Source organism: Aquila chrysaetos, chromosome Z, assembly GCF_900496995.4.
Source record: "Aquila chrysaetos chrysaetos chromosome Z, bAquChr1.4, whole genome shotgun sequence".
NCBI classification, from domain to species: Eukaryota; Metazoa; Chordata; class Aves; order Accipitriformes; family Accipitridae; genus Aquila; species Aquila chrysaetos.
The window spans coordinates 69113281-69134985 of NC_044030.1; the positions used below are offsets into that span (position 1 = coordinate 69113281).

The 21705-nt window shown below is 40.3% G+C and overlaps 1 protein-coding gene across 2 annotated transcripts in view; it reads right to left on the reverse strand.

Annotated features, from left to right (window-relative positions):
• ITGA2 (integrin subunit alpha 2) overlaps nt 1–21705 on the reverse strand; it is a 70426-nt gene that overhangs the window by 6228 nt on the left and 42493 nt on the right. For both annotated transcript variants that reach the window (XM_030003544.2, XM_041120626.1), the window contains 16 exons: nt 21508–21651; nt 19136–19339; nt 18202–18338; nt 16576–16715; nt 15436–15587; nt 14263–14373; nt 13586–13668; nt 12625–12766; nt 10908–11000; nt 9749–9825; nt 9569–9652; nt 6164–6266; nt 5225–5335; nt 4596–4700; nt 4150–4263; nt 1761–1850 (listed from right to left, as the gene is read on the reverse strand). In XM_030003544.2, the coding sequence (XP_029859404.1) occupies nt 1761–1850; nt 4150–4263; nt 4596–4700; nt 5225–5335; nt 6164–6266; nt 9569–9652; nt 9749–9825; nt 10908–11000; nt 12625–12766; nt 13586–13668; nt 14263–14373; nt 15436–15587; nt 16576–16715; nt 18202–18338; nt 19136–19339; nt 21508–21651 (1890 nt within the window). The remainder of the gene's footprint in view (nt 1–1760; nt 1851–4149; nt 4264–4595; nt 4701–5224; nt 5336–6163; nt 6267–9568; nt 9653–9748; nt 9826–10907; nt 11001–12624; nt 12767–13585; nt 13669–14262; nt 14374–15435; nt 15588–16575; nt 16716–18201; nt 18339–19135; nt 19340–21507; nt 21652–21705) is intronic.

Below are 21705 nucleotides of genomic sequence, written 5' to 3' on the forward strand. Positions count from 1 at the left end.
ACTCCTGTCTGAAAAAACAGGTTAAGTAGGGAGATAAACTCAATATTGTTTCTGCACTGTCCTATTCCCAAGGAAGTGTGAAGGGCAAAGACTGGGTATCGCTGCTGGTCTGTCAAGAAGTATACGAAGTGCTGGGTTCTGACTCCATCGCTGCAGTGTCAAAGGAAACTCTCTGCCTTAGGGAGAGTGTACCTCCACAAGCTGGCACATTTTCCAAGAATTCTCACAGGGCAAGAGGCTATTGAGTAAGGATCAGGCTGTAAACCTCACCAAAAGCCACTGTGTTTCTTAGGAGCCCTGTGGATAACTTCCAGGGTCTGTTCACCCACTGCCTCAGAGCCGTAAAAGTCCCAGCTGCAGATGTTTCAACGGCTGGCTCAGGAATTACCTTTTATTTGTCAACTGACTTAACAGTCATTTCAATAATTAAATTCTGGTTCTCCTGAAATCAACAGAACTGCTGATAATGTAAATTTAGCAGTATCATGCTCCAACTGTGGAAGAATACCTAGTAATACATGGTTTATGAGCTACCTAAAAAGCCTGTGCAATTAACTGGAATATTTGCATTGTGTATTAATGAGTTTCCTCTCCTAACAGAAATAATACTATGCCGCAAACCTGAGGCACTCAGCACACTTCACATACAGGCATGTAATTTTTCTGCAAAAACATGGCATTATTTCCAGAACTACTCATATATTCCCTTTGCTTCTTCAGGCACTGGAGATTTCCCTGAATACAAATGGGTCTATTTAGAGGTGCTTCACAAGAAATGGAGTGATCCATGAGAAAACAATAACAAAAAATAGTACTGAATTATGGTCTTATTTCCACATTGAGATAGATCAATCAATAACCGCTTTTGTACATATTAAACTGAATTTTCCATTGCCTGTAAATGGGCTATGCCACACATTGTCACAGATATTTGACTCCCTTACTAACTTGCATTTTGGTCTTCAATGGCCTTGGTTATTTTTATGGGTAAAACAGGCTGGTAAGTCCTGTAAAAATAAATCTAAACTTAGTATTGCAAATGGAAGAGTGTTCCTCCCTAGACAGGCCAAGAGAACAAGGTATCTTTTCATTACAACAGCATCACAGTGCTAATGTATTCTTCAAGTGTTGTTTATGTTTGTATATAGCAGATGGAAACCTTGGGAGAAGAATTCTACACTAATAAAGTGGTGGTTTGGAGACTTTTCTTGAGATTACCTGTGTCCTTATTGTCCATTGGACAGCCATTCCAAATGCAAAAAATACTCCACATTCATTTACAAATGAGATTAAGTATATTTGCTCGATACCTGTGCCAAACATCTGTCTACAAACATCAAACCAAATACACTCACAGAAGTAAGACTATAACTCAGATTCGCAAAAATGTCTCCCAGAGCTCATTTATCTACAACAATTAATTCCGTTGCAGAAGGAAGTCCAAATTTTGATCTTTTCATGAACAGGAAGCTAAACGAATTTCAGAAGTTTCTACCTGAATTTTGCTGATAGTTCTACAATCTATTTGAGATCTACAGATTTTAACTAGTCTGGTTTATATAGTAGTTGGCTGAAATGAAAACATTTTGGGACCTTAAGGGAAGTTGTATATAGCCAAAAGGATACATTAGTTCAATGGAATCAAATGTCATCAGAGTTTGAAATTTGCTATGTACTCCTAAAGGACACTGAAAATTAAATATTACCACTTCAATACAGTGAAAGAGAATTTGAAAAAAATGTACTTATCTATCACTTACAGTTAGGGTATTCTCTCCAATTATAAATAACTCAGGGTTATGCGTATCAATTTTTGCCTCTGCAGAGAGTTGTAATGTCTGGAAAGTTAACTGAAAGAGAAGATTAAAAAAACTGTAAAGCTCTATTACAGGGCAAATAACTTAGAATATAGACATCCTAAAATAATTCTCTTGTTTTGAAATTAAGACTTCAGAACCAGAAAAAAACCACAGTATTAAGAAAAATAAAATTATCTTTTTATTTGTCCCAAGCTAATGTGTCTATGAAAGTAATAATGTATCAGTAATCCAGACTTATTTTTGCTGTTCTTACTTATTAGCAATGAAACTGGGGAACTGGCTTCTTTAACATATAGTTCAAGCAAAACAGGAGGAGTTGATTATATATCCATTTTTATAGTTATTTCAAAGCTGTCACTGCTGCTAGCAGGGAAGAGGAGGAGGGAAAAATAACAAAGGGAGAAATAGCTCAGCAACAAAAGACTGATGGGGATGTATCTCTGGCCTTTGAAAGAAATGGAAACTGGATGTTCTTCCCTGCCCGCCCCCCCAACTCTATCCAATGCTTCTGTTTTTCCCCATTTATTTTCTCCTATCACTATCTGTTCCTCTCCTCTGCTCAAATTCTGACAGCTCTCCCTCAGCTTAAACAAAGAAGATGACAAAAATCTTAGGCCAGTTCCCATTTGAAAAGGGACCTTGTGCCAGATCCCACTTCCCTCTGTGCATGTGTTGAGAGAGGAGCATGGCTGTGCAGACACTGCCAGCTCACCGCTGCTCTCCTCCCTGTGCGGCAGACATGGAGAGCCCTGTGTCCTACAGCACCACTGGGAATGGCCTCAGGTTCACGGGAGCACAGGAGCACTTGCCAGCCGTACCAAATGCAATGCCTGCTCTGTCACTTTGCTCTGTCATTTTGCCTCCTCAGCCTTTTCTCTGGGGCAGGGCCAGGTATGGTGGGCTTGACACAGGGAACGTGAGCAAGCGTAGGTCCGCAGCAGCCGACGCACACTGAATTGACCATCCCTGCAGCATACAGTTACTGCACGCCTGCACTGTGGCCATCTGCCCAGGTGGCCTGTCCTGCACTCCTAAATGTTTAGAAACCCACCTCAGCACTATTCAAAGCACCTTGTTAATTCCTAAATAGATCTTTGTTTGCTTTGCTTAGCAGATACCAGCAAGCCTGCTATCCCCATCTTGGACAGTGACTGATTGCCACTAAATAAAAAGGCTGATTTATGTGCATTATTGAGTGCTTGCAAGATTATTTGCACTGACCATTGACAATCAATCAAATGGAAAATAACAAAATGGGAGATGAGAGGAAAACTGTGACATGTGATCTTTCCTTCCCGTCGCCCAGTGGTAAACAAATTATTTCCACTTACTTTCGTGTGAGGGTAGCAACCTTTTGTTCAGGTAGGTCTCCACCTTCTGTGTACCTGATGCACTAACAAGTGGTCTTAACCCAGATGATTTGAAAAATTCAAACTTTAAAGACAGACAGATGCTTTCCTTCACACACTTGCTGGGTATATTACATTATCCACCCGACCTTTTTCTTTTAAGAGCTGAATGCTAAAGCTGACAACAGCCCTGCTGTTAAATGTCAGTACCTGCCATTAGACTTGCCAGACAAACTAAGGAGACTGCGTCATGTTCCTGACACTTTAGGCAAACCTAGGACTCCAAGACAGTTTGGTTGGTTGCCTAGCTAAGAAGCAAACATGTTCTCCTTTCAAAAGTCTGGTAATTCATGATGAGTTATATCCTGGAGGACACATGGTGATTTAAAGTGGGAAAGTCAAGATATTATTGATGGATATTTTTAAACACCCTGTAGGTCTTTAAGCAAGGACTGTTTCCTTGACACCAACTCTAAAAAAAAAAAAAAAATCAATTAAAAAAAAATTTCCATACCTTCTCTAGCAAATATAACTGGCAGCACTTACAGGCTCTTGATATTTTGATGTGACTTAAAATGATCACTATGTAGGCTGTGATCTTCCAAAAGCTAAAAGCAACACTATTTTCCAGGCTATGACGATACTGTACTCTGCTGTCCTATGTTGAGTTTTGTGGAAACTGTAGTTTCCCCTGAATGAATTTAACAGATGCAGAAAATGTTTTTTTCAGCTGTGAAGATTGCATTATCACAGCATTTTCTTAGGTTTTGTGCTGGATTGAAGGTTATCAGCTCCATTATGCAGCCTCACTACTTACTTAACTTTTAGATTCAAGTTTTCGATCTGGAAAACACAACAATGTAAAGTAACGGAAGGTCTTTCTAGATTGGAAGGCCTCTTTTTACTGATCTTTGAAAAATATCAGGAGTTAGGAAATACTTGAGTCTTGGATCCTTCATGAAGATGCAGCTGATACTCACAGCAGCAAAGGTTCCATTCCAGATTCGGGTGGACACATTCACAAAGTACTCTCCCTTCAGGATAATGTCTTCCAGTTTGCATGTGATGGTGCTGCACTTCACATTCTTACAGTTCTTCCAGGGGACACAGCAAGGAGAGGCAACAACATGCATTAAAAATACACTTTAACAAATGTTCTTTTAATATCCAGATTTTTTTGCCCTTGCCTTTGCCATTCTGTCCATACAAATTAAGTGCTTGCAGGCTGTGAAGAACATGCACTTTTTCTTCTAAGGCAGATGCAGTATTTGTGAGAACATCCATAGGCTGCACTCCTGCACTGTGAATGAGGAATGCCACCCCCACCACAGATGTTCCCACAGGTACAGCAGTGGGCTCATAAGGATCAGCTCTGCACCCCTGTCCTGCAGTACTAAAGCCCTGAGAAGCCCTGAGTCTTACTCACCAGTTCTTTGGAAGCTCTGAAGTTCTCTCTTGTGAAAGATGCCAAATAAGGTCTTTTCCCTATTTGCAGTGGATTTATCTGAGCTTGACAAGTAACACCTCTGGCCTAGGAAAGACAGCAGGAATGAAATTGGATGACATCATACTCAGGAGTTTATAGTCATCACAATAATATATATTTCTGGGATGAGATGGTGGCTGTGAAAGGGTAGATTGTGAATTACATAACACTGGATTCTTAGGAAACTGAGACTGTATGTGGTTTCGGTCAGAATTAAGCGGCTGTTAAGAGTAATTTTTTTCCCCACAAATTGACCTGAAGGGTTTACCCCAATCTAAAAATCCTATTTTTACTATAGCCTTCCCAGGAACTTGGAGAAGGACCTAGCTGAAGAGTTCCAGAGTCATATGAAAAGTCAGCCATGGACCGTAAAGATAATCCACATCTGCCAAGTAACAAGACTAGTGTACTGCTGACATCATGGTCCTCCCCCTTCCCTTTATGAGGAAGGGACAAGGAGAAAGGGCATAGATTCTCTGAATCTCAGTCACACTATGAGGGAAATAATTGATGTTTACGGTACTGATTAAACCCCCAAACACAGCAGTTTATGTAATTCAGTTCTTCACCTGATCTGTGGTGACTGCAGTTATGTACATCAGTGGGTTGTCTTTGCTGGTTGATGCTGGAAGATAGATTTCTACAGATGCCATCTTCACTGGAATACTTCCTGTTGTTACCTGCAAAGCAAGTAACTCACAGTTCATTCAGGTAGCTATACTTACATATGCATAAATTATTTGGTAAAGCAAGAAAATCAGAGATCATGGATGAGTATCGAAGAACTGGACTCCTTTTGCATCAATGTTTTTTGTACCAAGACACTAGGGTAGTAATTACATTATGCCAACAGTAAAGCAGAAGGTGTACTGTATAGCTTCAGGTCCCTGCCTGTTTCCTTAGCAAAGCTTGTATTAACTGCATGAATATGTTTTGAAAAGCAAATACTCTGCCACAGCCAATAGGCCTGTTATTAGTCCTTTAGAGTAGCAGTTACAGGAATGTAAATGGAACATAATTTACGTTTCTTCCACGTTGCATATTTGGATCTAAGTTTTTCTGAGTTATGTAATAAATTCTGTGATCTGGCTACTTCTTGCATCTGGTTTCAGCACTTAACCCTTGCCAAACTTCAAGTTTCAAAGTCCAAGCCTGCAAAGACTTGTTTTCCTTTATCAAGTCAGCAGAGGACAAATATGCTCTGGGACAAAAAGTCTAAGTTGACCTGAAGTTAAGCATTAACCATCTTCTAAATATGTAAACAGTGCAGGACCAATCCCTCCCCCATTCTACTTGTGCAGTAAGTGCAAATTTCATCCTTAACCTCATAAAGGCTGTAAGCATTTATCCCCCAGCTATTTGCAATTTTTTTTTTTTCCTTACTTGACTGATTCAAAAGCATCAAAATCAGACACTGAAATCAGGAATGTTTTTTCAACTGTTTTGGGACCAGGCTAGAGGAGAAGGTAAGGCAGCTTCTCGAAGCAGAACCAGAAACATTTACTAACCTTAACTGAGAAGTTGAACGTGGGGCCAATATCTTCAAAATTATTCACAGTGGAAGGAATGTTCTGACCAGAGTACACTTCATAAAAGTTGATGTTGGCAAGCCTAGTTAACAACCATAAAACAATACATTTCAGTTTGGCAGCTGCTTTGAAAACATACGTTACTGGATGTGCGTTCATGTAACAGGTCAGAAGTACAGTTAGAGGAAAAATCAGTCACTTGTACTGCTGTTTGAATTTTACAAAGTTGGTTAAGAAAATCCATGGTGTACTGAAGCCTGGAGCTGGAGCGAGCACGTGAAGGTAAGACAGGAGGGCTGCGTGAGATAGGCTCTGCTCAGCCTCCTGCACCCCGTGGTGTTTCAGTGCCATACTGCAAGTTCCTCTCCTGGGCACAAAAGGCGACTTTCAGCCTTGCACTGGCCTCCCTCCTCAGACAGGGCCCCTCTATGGTCCCCCTTAGTACCTCTGTAACAGCAAATACCAGCAGACTCTGAGGGAGATCCTGGGCCCTAATGCCATAGACCACAGGCAGGCTTGTTTCCACACTGCCCGAGTGTGGAAAAACACAGCAGCCTGCTTGTGTGCATGGTACATATCACGTAGCTCTCGGTCTCCTGGACCGCTTTCTTTAGTATTTATGGGCTTCAAAATCCAAAATTTCCAAAGTAACATGAGGGTGGTTGCAGCCCACCACAGTATGAAATTACAGGTGTGTGATGGAAGTATGTGGTGCAAGGGCCCCTGGATGCTCGAGGGGCTCAGCCAGCTGGGACCATGCTCAAAGAAAATGAAAGCATCCCTGTGCAGTGCATCGCATCCATGTGCTGCTACCTGTGAGCAGCTCCTCCACTGAACCATCCCAGACCTGTGTCCGCTCTTCATCATTAGCTTTCATTAGGAGGCTAATTTAAGCAGTCAAAAAGAAAGCCGGGGAGTGACTTAACAAGGAACAGGGGCTATCATGATTCCTGTATCAGTTTTTCCTGTAGTACAAGGTGCAAATCCATCCTCTTTACCAGTGCCGCGCTCCCCGTTTAACCTGGTTAACATTGGTGCGTACAGTCCCAAATTAACATGTGTGCAGTCTCACAGTGGTGCTTCCTGATCAGTTGTGCTCCTCCATACTGTATCATGGATCCTTTTTGATCCTCCATACTTCCTCCCATGGGCCCTTTCCTTGAAAGGCCTCCTCACAGGGACTCCTAGGAAACCTAGGAACCCATGTGATGCATTTTCTGCTTCCTTATTGCTCAAATCTCCAGTCCTTCCAGGATGCACAGCATCAGTTTCCTTGTCCTTGCAGGAGTCACTGGTAAGACTGATTCCCACCTCTTCTGGAAACTCAGATTAGGAGATTCTCCCTAGAAAGGCTTCACTTCAGCAAGACACACTTTTTTCTCAACCCTTGTATTTTAAGAGGTTGCTCCTCAGCTGTATTACCTGCCTCAAGAAGGAACTATCTCCAGATAGGTATTTCCTAAGTGGAAGAGTGTAAAAAGGAGCTAACTCCAAGGGAAGCATTTAAAATTGTACCTTGGCTTAATGTGTATTTCCTTTAGTTCTTTTAAATTGATTCATCTCCAAGAATAACTAATCCTTTTCTGGCAGTAGGTATTCCTTCATACCTTGACTTGTGTATGAAATCGCATTTTCTCATACTCAGGAGATGCGCCTGAATTCAAACTCCTGTTTTTCCTTGAGTAACTCCATAGACTCCATGCCTGCCTTTTCTGAAGCATTGAGTTTCTGTTCATATTTCTCAGCTAATTAAATCTGCTGATTAAAGTTTGCACCATCTCAATTTCCTAGGAGGCTGCTTAAGCTGCTGTGCTTGCCCCCCAGTCAGATGCTCCTGTAATCTCTGTGCCACTGCTAACTTGAGTAACAAACGCTCTGCTTCTGCTGAAGTCTCATGCAACATTCTCAGGGAGCTGAAAGAACTTGCATTGCTGACTCAAATGCTTCTCTGCAATTAAAATAATCTGAAAAATTCTGCATGACTCCAGAATTGGTGCACCTAGCTGTGGTGAATGCAGGGCCTCCAAATATTGTGAAACTGTTGCTGCAAATCAGGTTATTAAACTAATCTCTACTGTGGTCCCTATTGCAGCTCAGGTCATCCTATACAGCCAGCAGTTCTTATAGTTATGGTGATCTTTGAATATTTACTTCCTGAATTCATTGTTGCTGTACATTTTTAAGCAGCTTCCTCTTTTTCAAATTTCTGTCATTCTTTGAATAATTACTATTTATTTTCTATCAGTTTTATGTTTACAAATTTTTGAGTGCTTCAGAATGCAAAAGCATTTTTTCACAAATAATTGGTGACCAAGTGCATCAAATGTAACTACATGTAGTTTATCCTATAAATTCAGTAATTAGGAAGAATAAACAAATCTTATCTTTGATGGAAAGTAAAATATCCTATCTTGATCTGAGAGTCAAACCAGTGTATTTTTGTTTCAGTTCTAATTTAAGTTAAACTGTAACTGACATCATTCTTGTTTGGAACAGTGACAGACTAATTACTATTTCAGTGCATCCCAAACCATGAGGGGTTTCCAGGGCTGAAGATAAGAGGTTTCAAGCGCATGATATGAAGATCAGTCTTTTTTGTCTGTCTCTCTCCCCCTGCCCGCCCAGCTGTTTCTCCTTACAAACTGCCCTTCCCAGGGTAAAGGATCCCTCTTGCAACAGCCCCAACTTGCCTTCCGCAGGGAGGGGAAAGGGCTGACGCCAGGAGGGAAGGGGTAGGTGGGAGCCAGAATCTCTGGGCGGGAGCATGGGAAAGCAGGGTGTGCTTCTCCCAATGCCAACACAGCTGCAACAAGGGGGAATCTGCCATGTGCCACCTCAGGTTTTAGTTCAAATCATTATCTCAAACTGCTAATAAGAGTTTATATTTTTGGTCCAGGTTCAGCAGATATGTCCACAAATTTTTTTTTTCTTTTTTTTCCACCTTTGCTGAGTTTGAGCTGGGGCATTTTTTTCTTTTTGTTGTTGTTCTTTTGTTTAGTTTTGATCACTTTAACCCCAGATTTGATCCAATGTCACTACATTTGAGCCCAGAGGCCCAACCTTATTATATAGTATATGCTAATTATATTATCAAAATCACAAGTGCTGTTTGGTTTTTATACCACTTTCATTCATGTAAGCATCTGTAACAATTGTGCACAGGTGAACATGGATTCATGATTTCTTACTACATATGCCATAATTTTTCACATGTAAGCTTACTGGAAGAACATAAAATTCTGCTACTGTTGATGAAGCGGGAATTTCTTACGACTTCGAAAATGAAAACAAAGTTTCACTGTCTTTTCAGTGGCCTTTCAAGACTGTTAGTATATTCAAATGCCTTGGCAAAACGACAGTGACTCTTTACATTATTCAGCATACCTTGTGAAGTGAATTTCTGCATCATATCGCAAAGGAATTGGTAAGATGACCTGGTTGTCCAATTCTTGCTCTTCCTTACTTTCACTGTTCATCAGAACACATTAAGTCAGATGTTACAATATTATTTTACACAAATAAGGTATTAATACCTAACTTGCTTTCATAGATTATATACTTTACCTCAACGCACGAAAATTTAGAACTGCCACATTCTGAAGATTTTTCAGGTTAAAATCAAAACTAATATCAAAGGATACCTATGGAAGAGACAAGGAACACAAAGTAGATGAGTTGACATTACAACATTCAAAGGACTTCCCAGTAGCAATATAATTATTCACATGTGCAACAACCTAGAATTGCCCTCTGTATCTGAATTCTCCACTGATTTCTGTGTAATATTTCAGTAATTTCTAATACTCCAAAATTGCTTTGGTCTCACTTTGCCCTGCCAACAAATTGGCACTGTTACATAAACATGAGGTATTTGCTTTTTAAAATTGTGTATAACTAGCTACAAGCTGCAACAAAAGGTGTTCAGGATTGCTTGAACTACAGGCTTTTGAACACTAGCACTAAAACAAGCTTTGTATTCATCTTGTCTTCCATTTGTTCTAACAGGTCCACTTTGACCAATGCCATTGAAAGTTCAGAATAAACTTAACTTTTTATATGTAACTAGTGGTTTTTTTTATTTTGCTCCCCTTCCCCCCCAGAACGTCATGTTTCTATTATTGCTAGCAAGTTTCTTATTGCTCCAGTTTGTGTTAGGGGCTGGAAGCCTCTTTCTCTTCTGCCCTTGAGGAATAGGAGATTAAGTTCCATAAAACCGTGGATATCCCAAGATTTGTGGTGTATATGAGAAAAAAGGATACACAGTCTATCCTAGGGCTGTGTGGGCCACTCATCTCGTCTCAAAGCAATACTGTTTTCTTGGAGAGATGAGATTCACAGAGCAGGCGAGGGAGCTACCCCAGGCTCATGCAGCAGGAGGGGTTTGACAGGAACCGTGCTCGGTTCCCAGGATGCTACACAGGATGATGCTTTCTGCTTCTGCCCCTAGCCCTTACCCTCCAAGAGTTACAAAGCTACAGTAGCATTTGAAAGCTGTGGATAGGGACAAATGTGCTTCAAGAGCCTTTTTTCCTTTAATCTGGCAGGGAGTCACAAAAGTTTAGCCCTTAGTTTGCTTCTTTTAATGCCTCTGAGATCCAAAGGGAAGTTAACTGTTGCCAAATCTAAGAAATCCTCACCAGCAGTAAATGCAGATTTAGGGGAAAAAAAACAACAAAAAAGCTTTTGGGTATCATTCAAGGTTATTTAAACAAGCTAGCTGTACCTGTTGTCCTGTTCTGAAAACAGGATAGCTTATTTGGCAAATGACTGTACTTTGTGCTGTTCCTGTCTGACACGAGACTTCAGTCCCATCACTCTGCAGAGGAAACAGACAGAAAAGTCATCTTAATATCAGGTTTTGATAAAGCAGAGAGAAGTTCCCAGTCTGTATCTTCAACAGGACATGTATTACACTAAGGAGCAGCACAAATAGGTGTTATGGCAGTAATTCCTAGAGATGCAGCATAGGGCATAGCCAGGGCTAGGAGAGAGGCAAGAGAAAGGTGGGACAAGGACCAGTCCCATGCGATTTTTTGTGAGCTGTAATGATCTTGTTAGAATTTTGTGCTGGGCTTGGAAGAAGGAATACAGGCTAGAGAGTACAGGTCATCTCCAGCATGACCTCCTACAGTGCTTTTTTACAGCATTTTTACAGAACTTTTTCAGACATATTTACATGACCTGACAGGTAGTTAAGTACTCCCACTGCAGAAGTTAGTGTGCAGAGGGGAACTCTATTGTACTTTTTGTAGGGAAATCTAAAATAGACAAGAGTTTATTTACTACTTTGCAGAGCATCTTGTATGTCATCATCCTACATCAAAGACAAACTCATAGACCATAGCCAGTTATCATCACTTTGAAAAGAATTCATTATAATGTACTGTCTTTTGTTACAAGCACCCCTAGCAGACATTTACCATTCATGAATTATGCTACCCAAAAAACAGCACCCATACACTCTCAGCTTATGCTTTTCTTCCTGCTTTGAAGCAGGCACATTTTTGGTCAAAAGCTTCACTTGCAGGCTGAAATACTTCTAAGCAAATGGGCTTTTAAAGCAAAAGAAAAATCTAGCTCCAGTGTGGTCTTCTGGCATGAGTGGAAGGAGCAATTTTGCTGCACAACAGGATGCAGAGGTAGAGGGGCATCCTCAGCACTGTGTGGAGTACTTTTGCCAGTTCATTGTTCAGGAAAATGCTTGGGGCAGTGATGAATGCTCCTACCCCTCCTCTGCCTTCAGTATAGGGATTGCTCTGGATTTCAGCCCTAGGATTATCATGCACCTCTCCAGTAGCAGCCAGACCACATAAGCCAAGCACTGAAGTCTGGATTTCATCCTTCATGAATTGTTTGGGAGCAACAGCTGATATTATAGATTTACTGCATTCCCCCAAATAGTATGTATAATTCCTTTCTTTTCCCTTTTGTAAGACAAAATTCATTAGAAGAAGAGCTTCTGGTATAGCAATCATTTCAATCTGATTAACTGCCTAGCTGGAACATATGGCCTTGGCAGTAACAATATTTCTAGATCCAAAGTCTGTGCTTTAAGGCTGCATCATCGATGCTGCATGCTTGATTTATCAAATACAAATTCCCTGTGGCACAGCAACTGCATTCAGGCCTGTTGTTGGGAGTCATGCACAAGATGGGGGTGCCAACGCCTAAAGTGAGGAAAAGATCACTGAAATACTGAGGTGAGGTCAAACTCAACAGGTTGCCAACTTTTATGCTGAGTTGGCAGTGACTCTCCTTGACCTAAATAAACTGATATGCCTAAGGGAATAATTCAGGTATCCAAGAAAATACATTGGGAGAGAGGTTTGCACACACATTCTTTCCTGGGATAAGCACTACTAGAAAGAAAAAAAATAATTCTCTGAGAACCTCGAAAATCAGTAGCAATAACAGAAACAGTGAGGTTGGGTATCTCATACCGGTAAAGACGATGAAGCAAAAAACAAGTTGTCTGAAAATGTAGCCTGGATTCTGGTGTTATATGCATTTTCCTTTTTATTTCTCAATTTCACGTTGAATGTTAGTCTTCTGCTTTTGCTGCTGACAACAAACTGCTGTTTGCTGTTGGAAAATAAAATCCATTGTTGTAAACAGAGGTACTAGAACAGCTGTGGATCATGAAATATGTTGCCTGTAGCCAACAACAAATAACAAGCACAGCAAGACATCTCCTACATTCTATGCACTTAAAGGCTCTGCTTTCTAAACCCTTTGCCGTGAGAAACTCTGTGATGGTGTTTCTTAAAACCAAATGAAATTAGTGTCTTCTCAAAGTGCAGGACCTTGATTATGTATGGTCAAAGTCACCTAGCTGAATTTTCAAGGGCTATACCCTGGTGGGAAGGTGGGCAGAGAGTAGGTGGCAGACCTGGATGGCAGCTCCAGGAAGAAGCAGCCCTGTCTCTCTGTGTACTGTGCACATATGCGCATATCTGCATATGGGCTTGGAATATATACTGCCCAAATGGCTGACGTCAGCTCCCCAGTGGCACAGCCTGCTGCAGGATCCTCAGTGCTCCCCGTGGGAGGGACCAAGACAGCTGCTGCTGCTGCTGCCCTCCCAGTATGCTCCCTTTCCTGACAGCAGCCAACCAGACATGACTCTTCTGACTGTTCACTGTGTCCTCGTCCGTAAGGCACCAAAATCAGGGTTTGTCTAAGCTGACAATAGTCCTACTTCTGTATCTGTGTTCCTATACCTCTTTTTCTTTGATTAGTTATTTAGACAGAAATGCTATTGCTTTTTTATCCCTGCTATTTTTAAGCAGATGTTGAACTAGAAAGACATTCTCATCTAGAAATTCATCCAAAGCCTACATACAAACCAGCTGGTGAAAACTTAACACTCAACCCCAACAATGCCACTGATTCAGCTCTTACCCATCATCTGCCTTCCGCTGAACATTCAGAACAAGATCACAGATACAAAGTTCATCTTCACCACAGTCTTTAATAAAAGGAATCTACAAAAACCAAAAACATTTCCTGAATGACAGGGCTTAACTTTAAAATTATCTGCAGACAGTAGAGCACAAACACCTTTGAGGTGAAGCACATTCTTGGTTTGCAGATAAGAAAATCCCCCTGAATGGCATTAAAAACTCTGACACATGAACAAGTTAACACTGAGTAACATGTTACTACATGTCAACTGATCTGTAAGAATGGTGCAGGCAGGTTATTGTTAACCCACAACAAATGTGATGTAATCAAAGGGGTTCCATCTCTTTTACATACTTTTTTATTGTACGATAAACTAACCTAAAAGAGTTCACCTTTGCCATCAACTAGAAGTTCAAATCAACATGGCTCAACCAACATGCTTGTTATGCCATGGTGGCTGATGTGTGTGTGTGTATGTGAGCAAGCCCATGCTATACAGACAAACTTATAAAAGGAACTGGGGGACACACCCTCAGGTGCCTGCTTTCAGCCCACAGTGACTTAACTAGAACACCAATTTTCACTTCCATGTACCTCTTTTCTGTTTGTGGGGGCCACACATTATGGATGTGTGTATAGACATGCATTTTTTGATAGTAAGTCTGCATACTTACACTATAGGCCACAGATGCAGGAGAATACATATCAAGGACAGGGCTGGAGCCAGGATTTGCAAGGCCAATGTCGATGCGCAGACTAAGTGAATTCACTGCATCAGAAGGTTCCTGTAAAAGACATGGTTCACATGATAGCTGTCAGCACAGCAAACAGGGTAAAACTGGTAATTCTTTCGTAAATTGAGAATGCATAGTAAAATCATACTTGTTCTAAACAAGAAGAAGTAACAGTACAAAGCTTCATTTCTTGACTGAAATTCATTTTGTGAGATAGCTTCATGTGGGCTCCTCTTGCTAAACAACTTTTAGTGCCATTTCCATGATAAAACTCATTTTCCTAGGATTCCTGGAGACTCTATTCATCACAGTCACTTGTAGGGCTAAGGAACATGTGGATTCTCTGCAGCTGCAGAAGCTGGTCCTCAAAAGCCACCACCAGGTGACTTTCATTCTCACCTGGCTGCAGAAGTCAAATTCCTATTCCATTCTGACTTACCATCACAGAGAGCAGCTGGGCCTGAGCAACATTAAAACACAGTATCTCTCATGTCTCCTCTGTTTCTTTGTACTGGATGAATACTCTTCTAGCCCTATGGCTCACGGGTCCACAATGGCACTAAATGTGATGAACAAGTCAAAGACATTTGCACTGCATTGCAAAGCAGGAATTGAAGTCCTCCACCTGACCTAGCATCATGCAGGCTGCTTAAGGCAACTCTCAGGGCTGTGTTTGGTCTTTGGTTCTAGAGAAAGATGGAGACTTGCTTATTTTTATTTTTTTCCTAGGTGTATACCTAGGTCTAGCATGCACCTGAAGTCTGCCTGAAATGTTAGTTTGAGAAAAAACATTTGCATACGTGTCTTAGTTCTTACAGAAGAATCTACTCAGAGGGAAATTAAAATCTATTGAAACTATGAACTATGGGCTCTGTGTTATGTTAGAGCTGAATTACATGATGAAGAACTACCTCTTCTATCCTAAAAACCTGTGCGGAATTTGACGGTTTCTTTGAAATCAGAACCTTACTAAGTGTTTTTCAGTTGTGGGGGATTTGAGAAATGTGAATCATTGAGTACACCATGCATGAAATTCATCTTACAGACAGAAAATCCATCAACATTGTTGTCTGATCATTTTTGTCACACAAGATTGCTTGCAATGGCACTTACCTGTACACTGAAGACGTCATGAACACAATTCTCCTCATGACGTACCACAAGATCCCTCTGCATGTACCTTTCATTATTTTCTTTGAACAATCCTCTAGAAGTCACTCTAGAGGACTGGAGATCTGCATCCAATGTTGCATTGTACTTTATAGCTACAAGAAGAATAACAGTACATTTTTTGCTAAGTATGACTGCCCATGACCTCATTACTACTCTCACCATTACAGCGTGACCAGGCTTTCCAAACCACACTAAATATTTTACTTTGTTTGTAGCTTGCTAAACACAGAGCAGTCTCAAAATGAAAAAAGATTCTCTTCTGTTTTTCAAAGCAGTCAAACAGGTTTAAATCCTGACATAAATTCTCATCCACAGAGAGCACATTAAATGGCCATCAATCCAGTCTCCACTGCAGATGTCTGAGCCTGCAGCTCAGGCAAGAAGCCAGTCAGCAGGGCCAGGATTACGCTAGATAAAGGGGCCTTGCAACAATATCCCTGAACTCTGAGGATACTATAAAGAATCTGCATCTTCTCTTCAATCACATAATAATTTCTGTCCTCTTCATATTATGACTAATACACTGTGGAAGTTCACCGTTATTTTATAGCTCACAATCATGAGTTCCTAAAGGCACTATACATAGCACTGAAGCAATCCAACTGGTGTTATCCATGACGTTTAACTAAATAGCTTCATGAGAGGCCAGTACTGGTCTCAGAAATATTTGGTGCTCTCCTGTCCTCTGGAAAGAAGAACTTCTTCCACTGACATCTGCACTGAGCCTATGGAAATTTTATTTTATTTTACTTTTTTTTCTGAAGAGAGAACAAAAGTATGCAGTCTGGTGTTGAGACCAGCAGATTGAAAATAATCAGCTTCTCAGTAATGACATTTTATGGGATTTGTTGAACAGCAAGGATACAGCTCTCCTTTATACTGTTAATTCCTCAATTTTCAAAGATTATGGAGCCAGTGATGAAAGTAAGTCTTAAAAACACTTTCTCAAGCACTTAATTTTTATACTGATTTTGCCTTTCTTGACATTCAATCTAATACATCTTTAGAATTTCTACTACTTATTTTAATAATGGACTTTTGAAGAAATTAATATAAGACAAGTCATTGAAATACTCTTACCCACTTGATTATTTCTCTTAGCAGGTCTAAATGTAGCCTGAAAACATATTTTGACAGTTATTTCTGTGTTCTTGTTCAGCAGACTTATTTTCTCAGGTTTAAATGAGGCAATTATGGACACATTTGCAATGCTTCGTGACCTGAAAAATATTTTTTAAAGGTTACATGTGATTTTCAAGAGCACTGGGTAATGTAGAAGCTGTTGTCTATTACTATCTGTAAATGTAACATTGATTTTTTGGTTCCCAATGTAAACATTTTTTAATGGCACTGGTAAAATTATTTTTCTTTGCATATAAGTTAATTTGTTGATACAATAGCTTTCAGTAATGACAATAACTTATTTATCATGTCAAATTAATGGGTAATCAATGTCTTTATACTAATGCTCTAATCCTTCCCTTAAGATAACAGAGAATTAAGCCCTTGTCCTATTTTCCCAATAAGTAACCTTCTTCTGTTCATTTAGCCACATTACTGAGCTCCTCTGGGAAGGCGAAGAAGGGTAATTCTTCATTTTAATTAACAATCTTATTTTTCAGAAAAACAACTTTCATGTAATTAATCAAGAGTTTGAAGAAGTTTCAAAGGAACCCTGTATGTAAAAACAAACACTTTAATCAAAAGTGAAGCTCATTAATCAGACCAAATGCCAGAGTGAAAGAAGAATGAGCATCTTCATTAATCAAATCTAAATAAATTCTGGTACTCCAAGGAGCATAATTTTCTTTAATGAAATTCCTGCCAGCACCAGCAGCAGTTCTATTGTGGGTCAAAGGTCCAAAGTGACCATTCATTTTTAATAATCGTGTTTCATTATGAAATAAGTAGCAATTCAGTGATGTTGTTCTTCATACAATGGGGAGCCTTAGGCAAGAAGACAGGCAACAGATAGGAGAGCAAGCTGCATTTTAATTTAGCTCCTCAAGTAAGTAGTGGAAAATAAACAGTACTTAGGGAGGCAAAAGATTTGGGTTCTGTGAAGCCTTTCTTCTTTATTTTGTGAAAGTACTCAGATTGCTCTGGCAAAGGCCATATGCCAGAAAAGATGGGTTTCTTGCCAGAAATAAGTGCCAACTCTCTGCTGCTCTCTGTCCTTACCCTGCAGGACAACTCTCTCTCCCATATCAGCCTACTGGTCAGTAAAGGTCACGCAGGTTGTGTGGGAAGTGGCTTCATCTGTCTGAAGCTCAGCTACCAAAATTATACTGCGGCTACTGAAGTACAACCTGCTGTTACAAATACTCTCAAGCAAGGCCCATTCCCTGCTGCTGCCCATTCCTTCTGGACCACAGCAGCAGCAGGCAGGGGTGTCTCCTGGCCCTCCCCATCCCTGCCCTGGTCTCTCCTGGCAGCCCCCACCACCTGGCTTCCCCCTGCATGCCCTGACTCTGCTCCCCACACTGCCTTGGCTTTTGATGGTTTGATGATACATGCTTAAAAGAGGTTTAGTCTAATGCTGTTTTTCAGCTAGCTATGATAGCAGCAATGAGGCAGTAAGTGTGTTAGCTCTGCACACATGGAATGAAAGAGGTTTTTGGTTTGTTTGTTTTGATGTTTAATTAACTAAATGTTCAACTTGCATCTGAATCATTAAGCGCTTCCTTTCTGAAAGAGTTTACCAACCATAGCAGAACCACATTTCCATCAGCACCAACTGATACATCAGTAATGTCATCGTCATCTAAGTCTCTGTGGCCATCTACTGATCTTCCAAAGAATTGGAACCGTTGTCCAAAAGCAGAATCTGATCCTAAAATTTTCTGGGAAAGAGAGTTTGGTTATTGAGTTTGCCACAAGCGTGCTTAAGTCTGTATATAGCAGCCTAAGCAATAGATTTTCACTGATGCTCCCTGAATACGCAAGGTATTGTTTAAACAAAATGCTTTTGTGGATGATGCTTTTAAGCACTTCTTCGTTCCCTGTTGGGGCAGACAATGGACTAGCTTTTTCTGTCTTGGGAGTAGATCCACCAACTGAATGCTGTATGGCAGCTAGTACTTACTGGAAACTTTTTCCATTTCACATTGAGCAACTCAAAGAATAGGAAACTTAACAGGACTTCTAACAAATACTTTCTACAACCAGAAAGTCTGCATGAAAAGTGACGTTAAAATTGCTATTATATTAGCATATAGGATATGCAAAAACCTTTCATTTCAAAGTCTTTTCCTTTAATACTACATATTTATAATTTACAGAGCTGGGATTTATCTAACCTTCATTGCTGTACATCAGTGCTAAAAACCTGAATAATGCGTGTCAAAAAATGTATAGGAAATTACTTCATATGCAGGCACCAAAAATTCTGAGAGGCGCAGACAGAGCATCTTGTAAGTCCTTTTCATCTATATGCTTCAGTTATAAGCACTACAACATCAGCCAGGGTATGTTGACAGTTGAAATAAGGAGAGGCACAAAACTTGAAATAAGCCATGCGAATAACAGTACTCCTTTAAGAGGATGAAACAGTAGCCAATTAAAAGATAGAAAATCTTTCTGTTTTCCTCTAGCTGATCTAAAGGCACTGAGTACAGCATTATGCAACAAAATTATGTACCTGAGAATATTTGGTACGTATAGTCTTTTGAAATCCATTGTAAATGTAAATTGCTCCAGAGTTTTGGTTTTCCAGTGGTGCACCTATTACAACATCATTAAAGCCATCCAAATCAATGTCTGCAAGTGTTGCGATCGCTGATCCAAAGCGAGCATTTTCTGACCCCTGTGGACCTTCCAAGAGTTCTTGTTGATCCAAAATTCCCTTTTAAAAAGCAAAAAGAAGAAAAAGCAAAACCATAGTTATCATTGCGCCAGACTACACTTAGGAGCAGTATCTATGTGCATTGTTTTTTGTTTCTGTTTTCCAGTACATTCCCCTTGGACTGCTCAACCCTGAATTCCTTCCCTATTGTATTGCCCATTCAGTTTGCATTATGTCTTAAGAGTCTTGGCAAGCATTACACAGCAAAATCAAAGCATGCTATGCAAAGCACTAACAGCAAATATAACATATGTATGAAGCTTAAATGCTCTCACTGTCCTCATCTGACTGTTCTGAAAGTTTCACAATACATTGAAAAATACAGTTTCCAGTTTTGGATTACCAGTTTTTATGCAGAGGGAATGGAAATTATGTAACTGGACATAATTCTTTGAAACAGAAATGGAATTTCCTAACTAAACTAATGCAAAAAACATGTGTCCAAATGCTAAACTCCTGACCTCTCCAGTGCCAATGAAGAAAGAAAGATTGGAGATCTTTATAGTTAAATGATCACATTTACACTAGCTTCAATTCAACTCTCTGGCAAGTATCGCTCTCATCTTTAACCTCAGTTATCACACTGTGCTTAAAATTTTAGAAATACCAGCCAAGTTATTTATTAAAAATGACCAGAAAAGTATTATTTGTGCAACATGGACAAGTTGCACAAATTCAGGTCCTTAAAAAAAAAAAAAAAAAAAAAAAAAGATTCTTTCATTATTCTTAGCTTTTTAATAATTTTAAACCTAACATTTGACAAAGACTGGTTTGTAAGGATGTAAAGGTTGTAAGGATGGTCTTCCAATTTATTCAGTTTTCAAAACATGAAAAAAAAAAAAAACCTTTCATTTTTCTTTTTTTCCATATTTTGTGTCTAATTCCACAGTCACAAAGGCCAATGTCAGCTGCCAGCAGTACCACTTCCAGCACCTCCATCTACCTTGAAATTGCCTTAGGGTACGGTTTCCTGTTGCTCCAGGATGATGACTGTGAGCAGCCGCTGAAGAGGATGGATGTTCCTTCCTCTCTATTTATTTGATTGCAATTTACCTAGTGAAAAGGCCATGTTCTGTTTTCTCTGATGGACGGAAGGTATTAATTTACTCTGCATATCCAGACACCCACTGATTGTTTGAGAGACTGTTCAAAAGTGCCAGAGGCTTCAGAACTGTTAATATAGATATTCTGAAATCACTGACTACAGGTCTGAATGAAAAACACAGTCAAGAACTGGACAAATAACATAGCTTCACTGAACAAAGGAGACAACATGAGTAATAGCAACCATCCAGTGTGAAAGTCTACAAAACAATGCAAAAAACTGGCAGAAGAGCATTTATTAGAACTGTTTTGGGAATACTCTTAGGTGTTGAACAGATTTGCCAAAATCAAATCAGAAACAATAAATTAGCAAAAGCCTTGAGCTAAGTTTTTCAGTGAAATGGTCAACCTTGTGTTATATTTGTGTACAGTGCCTAGCACGGTGCCTAGAACCAGGACCAGGGAGCCACCTAGAGCAGCAGGCCCCTGGTCATGAATAGTGCTCAGCGACTAACTTGCTTATTGACTCCATATTGGTCTGTTCCAGCTGGCTTTATTCCCAGATTACATTCACAAGCAGTTCTGGGGAAAGTTTGCGGCTGCTCCTGAAAAGCAGAATGGGCAAGATTGCACTGGGAAGGGCTCCATCCGCAGTCCTCTAACCAGGCAGATTTGGCACTATTTACCCCTGCCCTTATGCCACACCCCAGGAAAAGGACATGCTCCGTTTCTCATTACCAAAACACCACTTGCAGTATTTCTAACACTTTGAAAAGGATACACTAAATAGTGCCTTAGAGGCCCTGAAGAGATCCAGGGCCAAAGGCTTTTTAGCATGCATGTGGCCAGTCTGCTTTGAAAGAAGCTTGCCCAAAGCAATGCCAGCTTGTGCAAGTCTGCTGCACCAGCTGGCTGTAGGGCCAGGCACCGCTCTTCTGATCACTCCCTGATTTAACAGAACAGACACTGCCACTAAGTACTATTGCAGTTTGGACTGCTCTTTCCTTGGTAAAACAGTAGTGCAGGGAACAACAGTAAATCCCTCCAGCTGCAAGTGAAAATACCAGCACTTATCACGGAGAGGCAGGAAGCTGATTCCAGCTTTGCTACAGTGCCATTCTTACCTTTGTGATGGAAAACATGTATACTCTTCCTTCCTCTTTCTTCAGGTCATTCATAAACATTGGTGCACCCACAAGCAGAATATCTGTCACAGAATCCCTGTTAACATCCACTGAACACACCACACTGCCAAAGTAGGAGCCAATCTGAAACCAGAAGTAAGAGAGTCATGTTTGTAAATGGATTATGTAAAGCGTAAT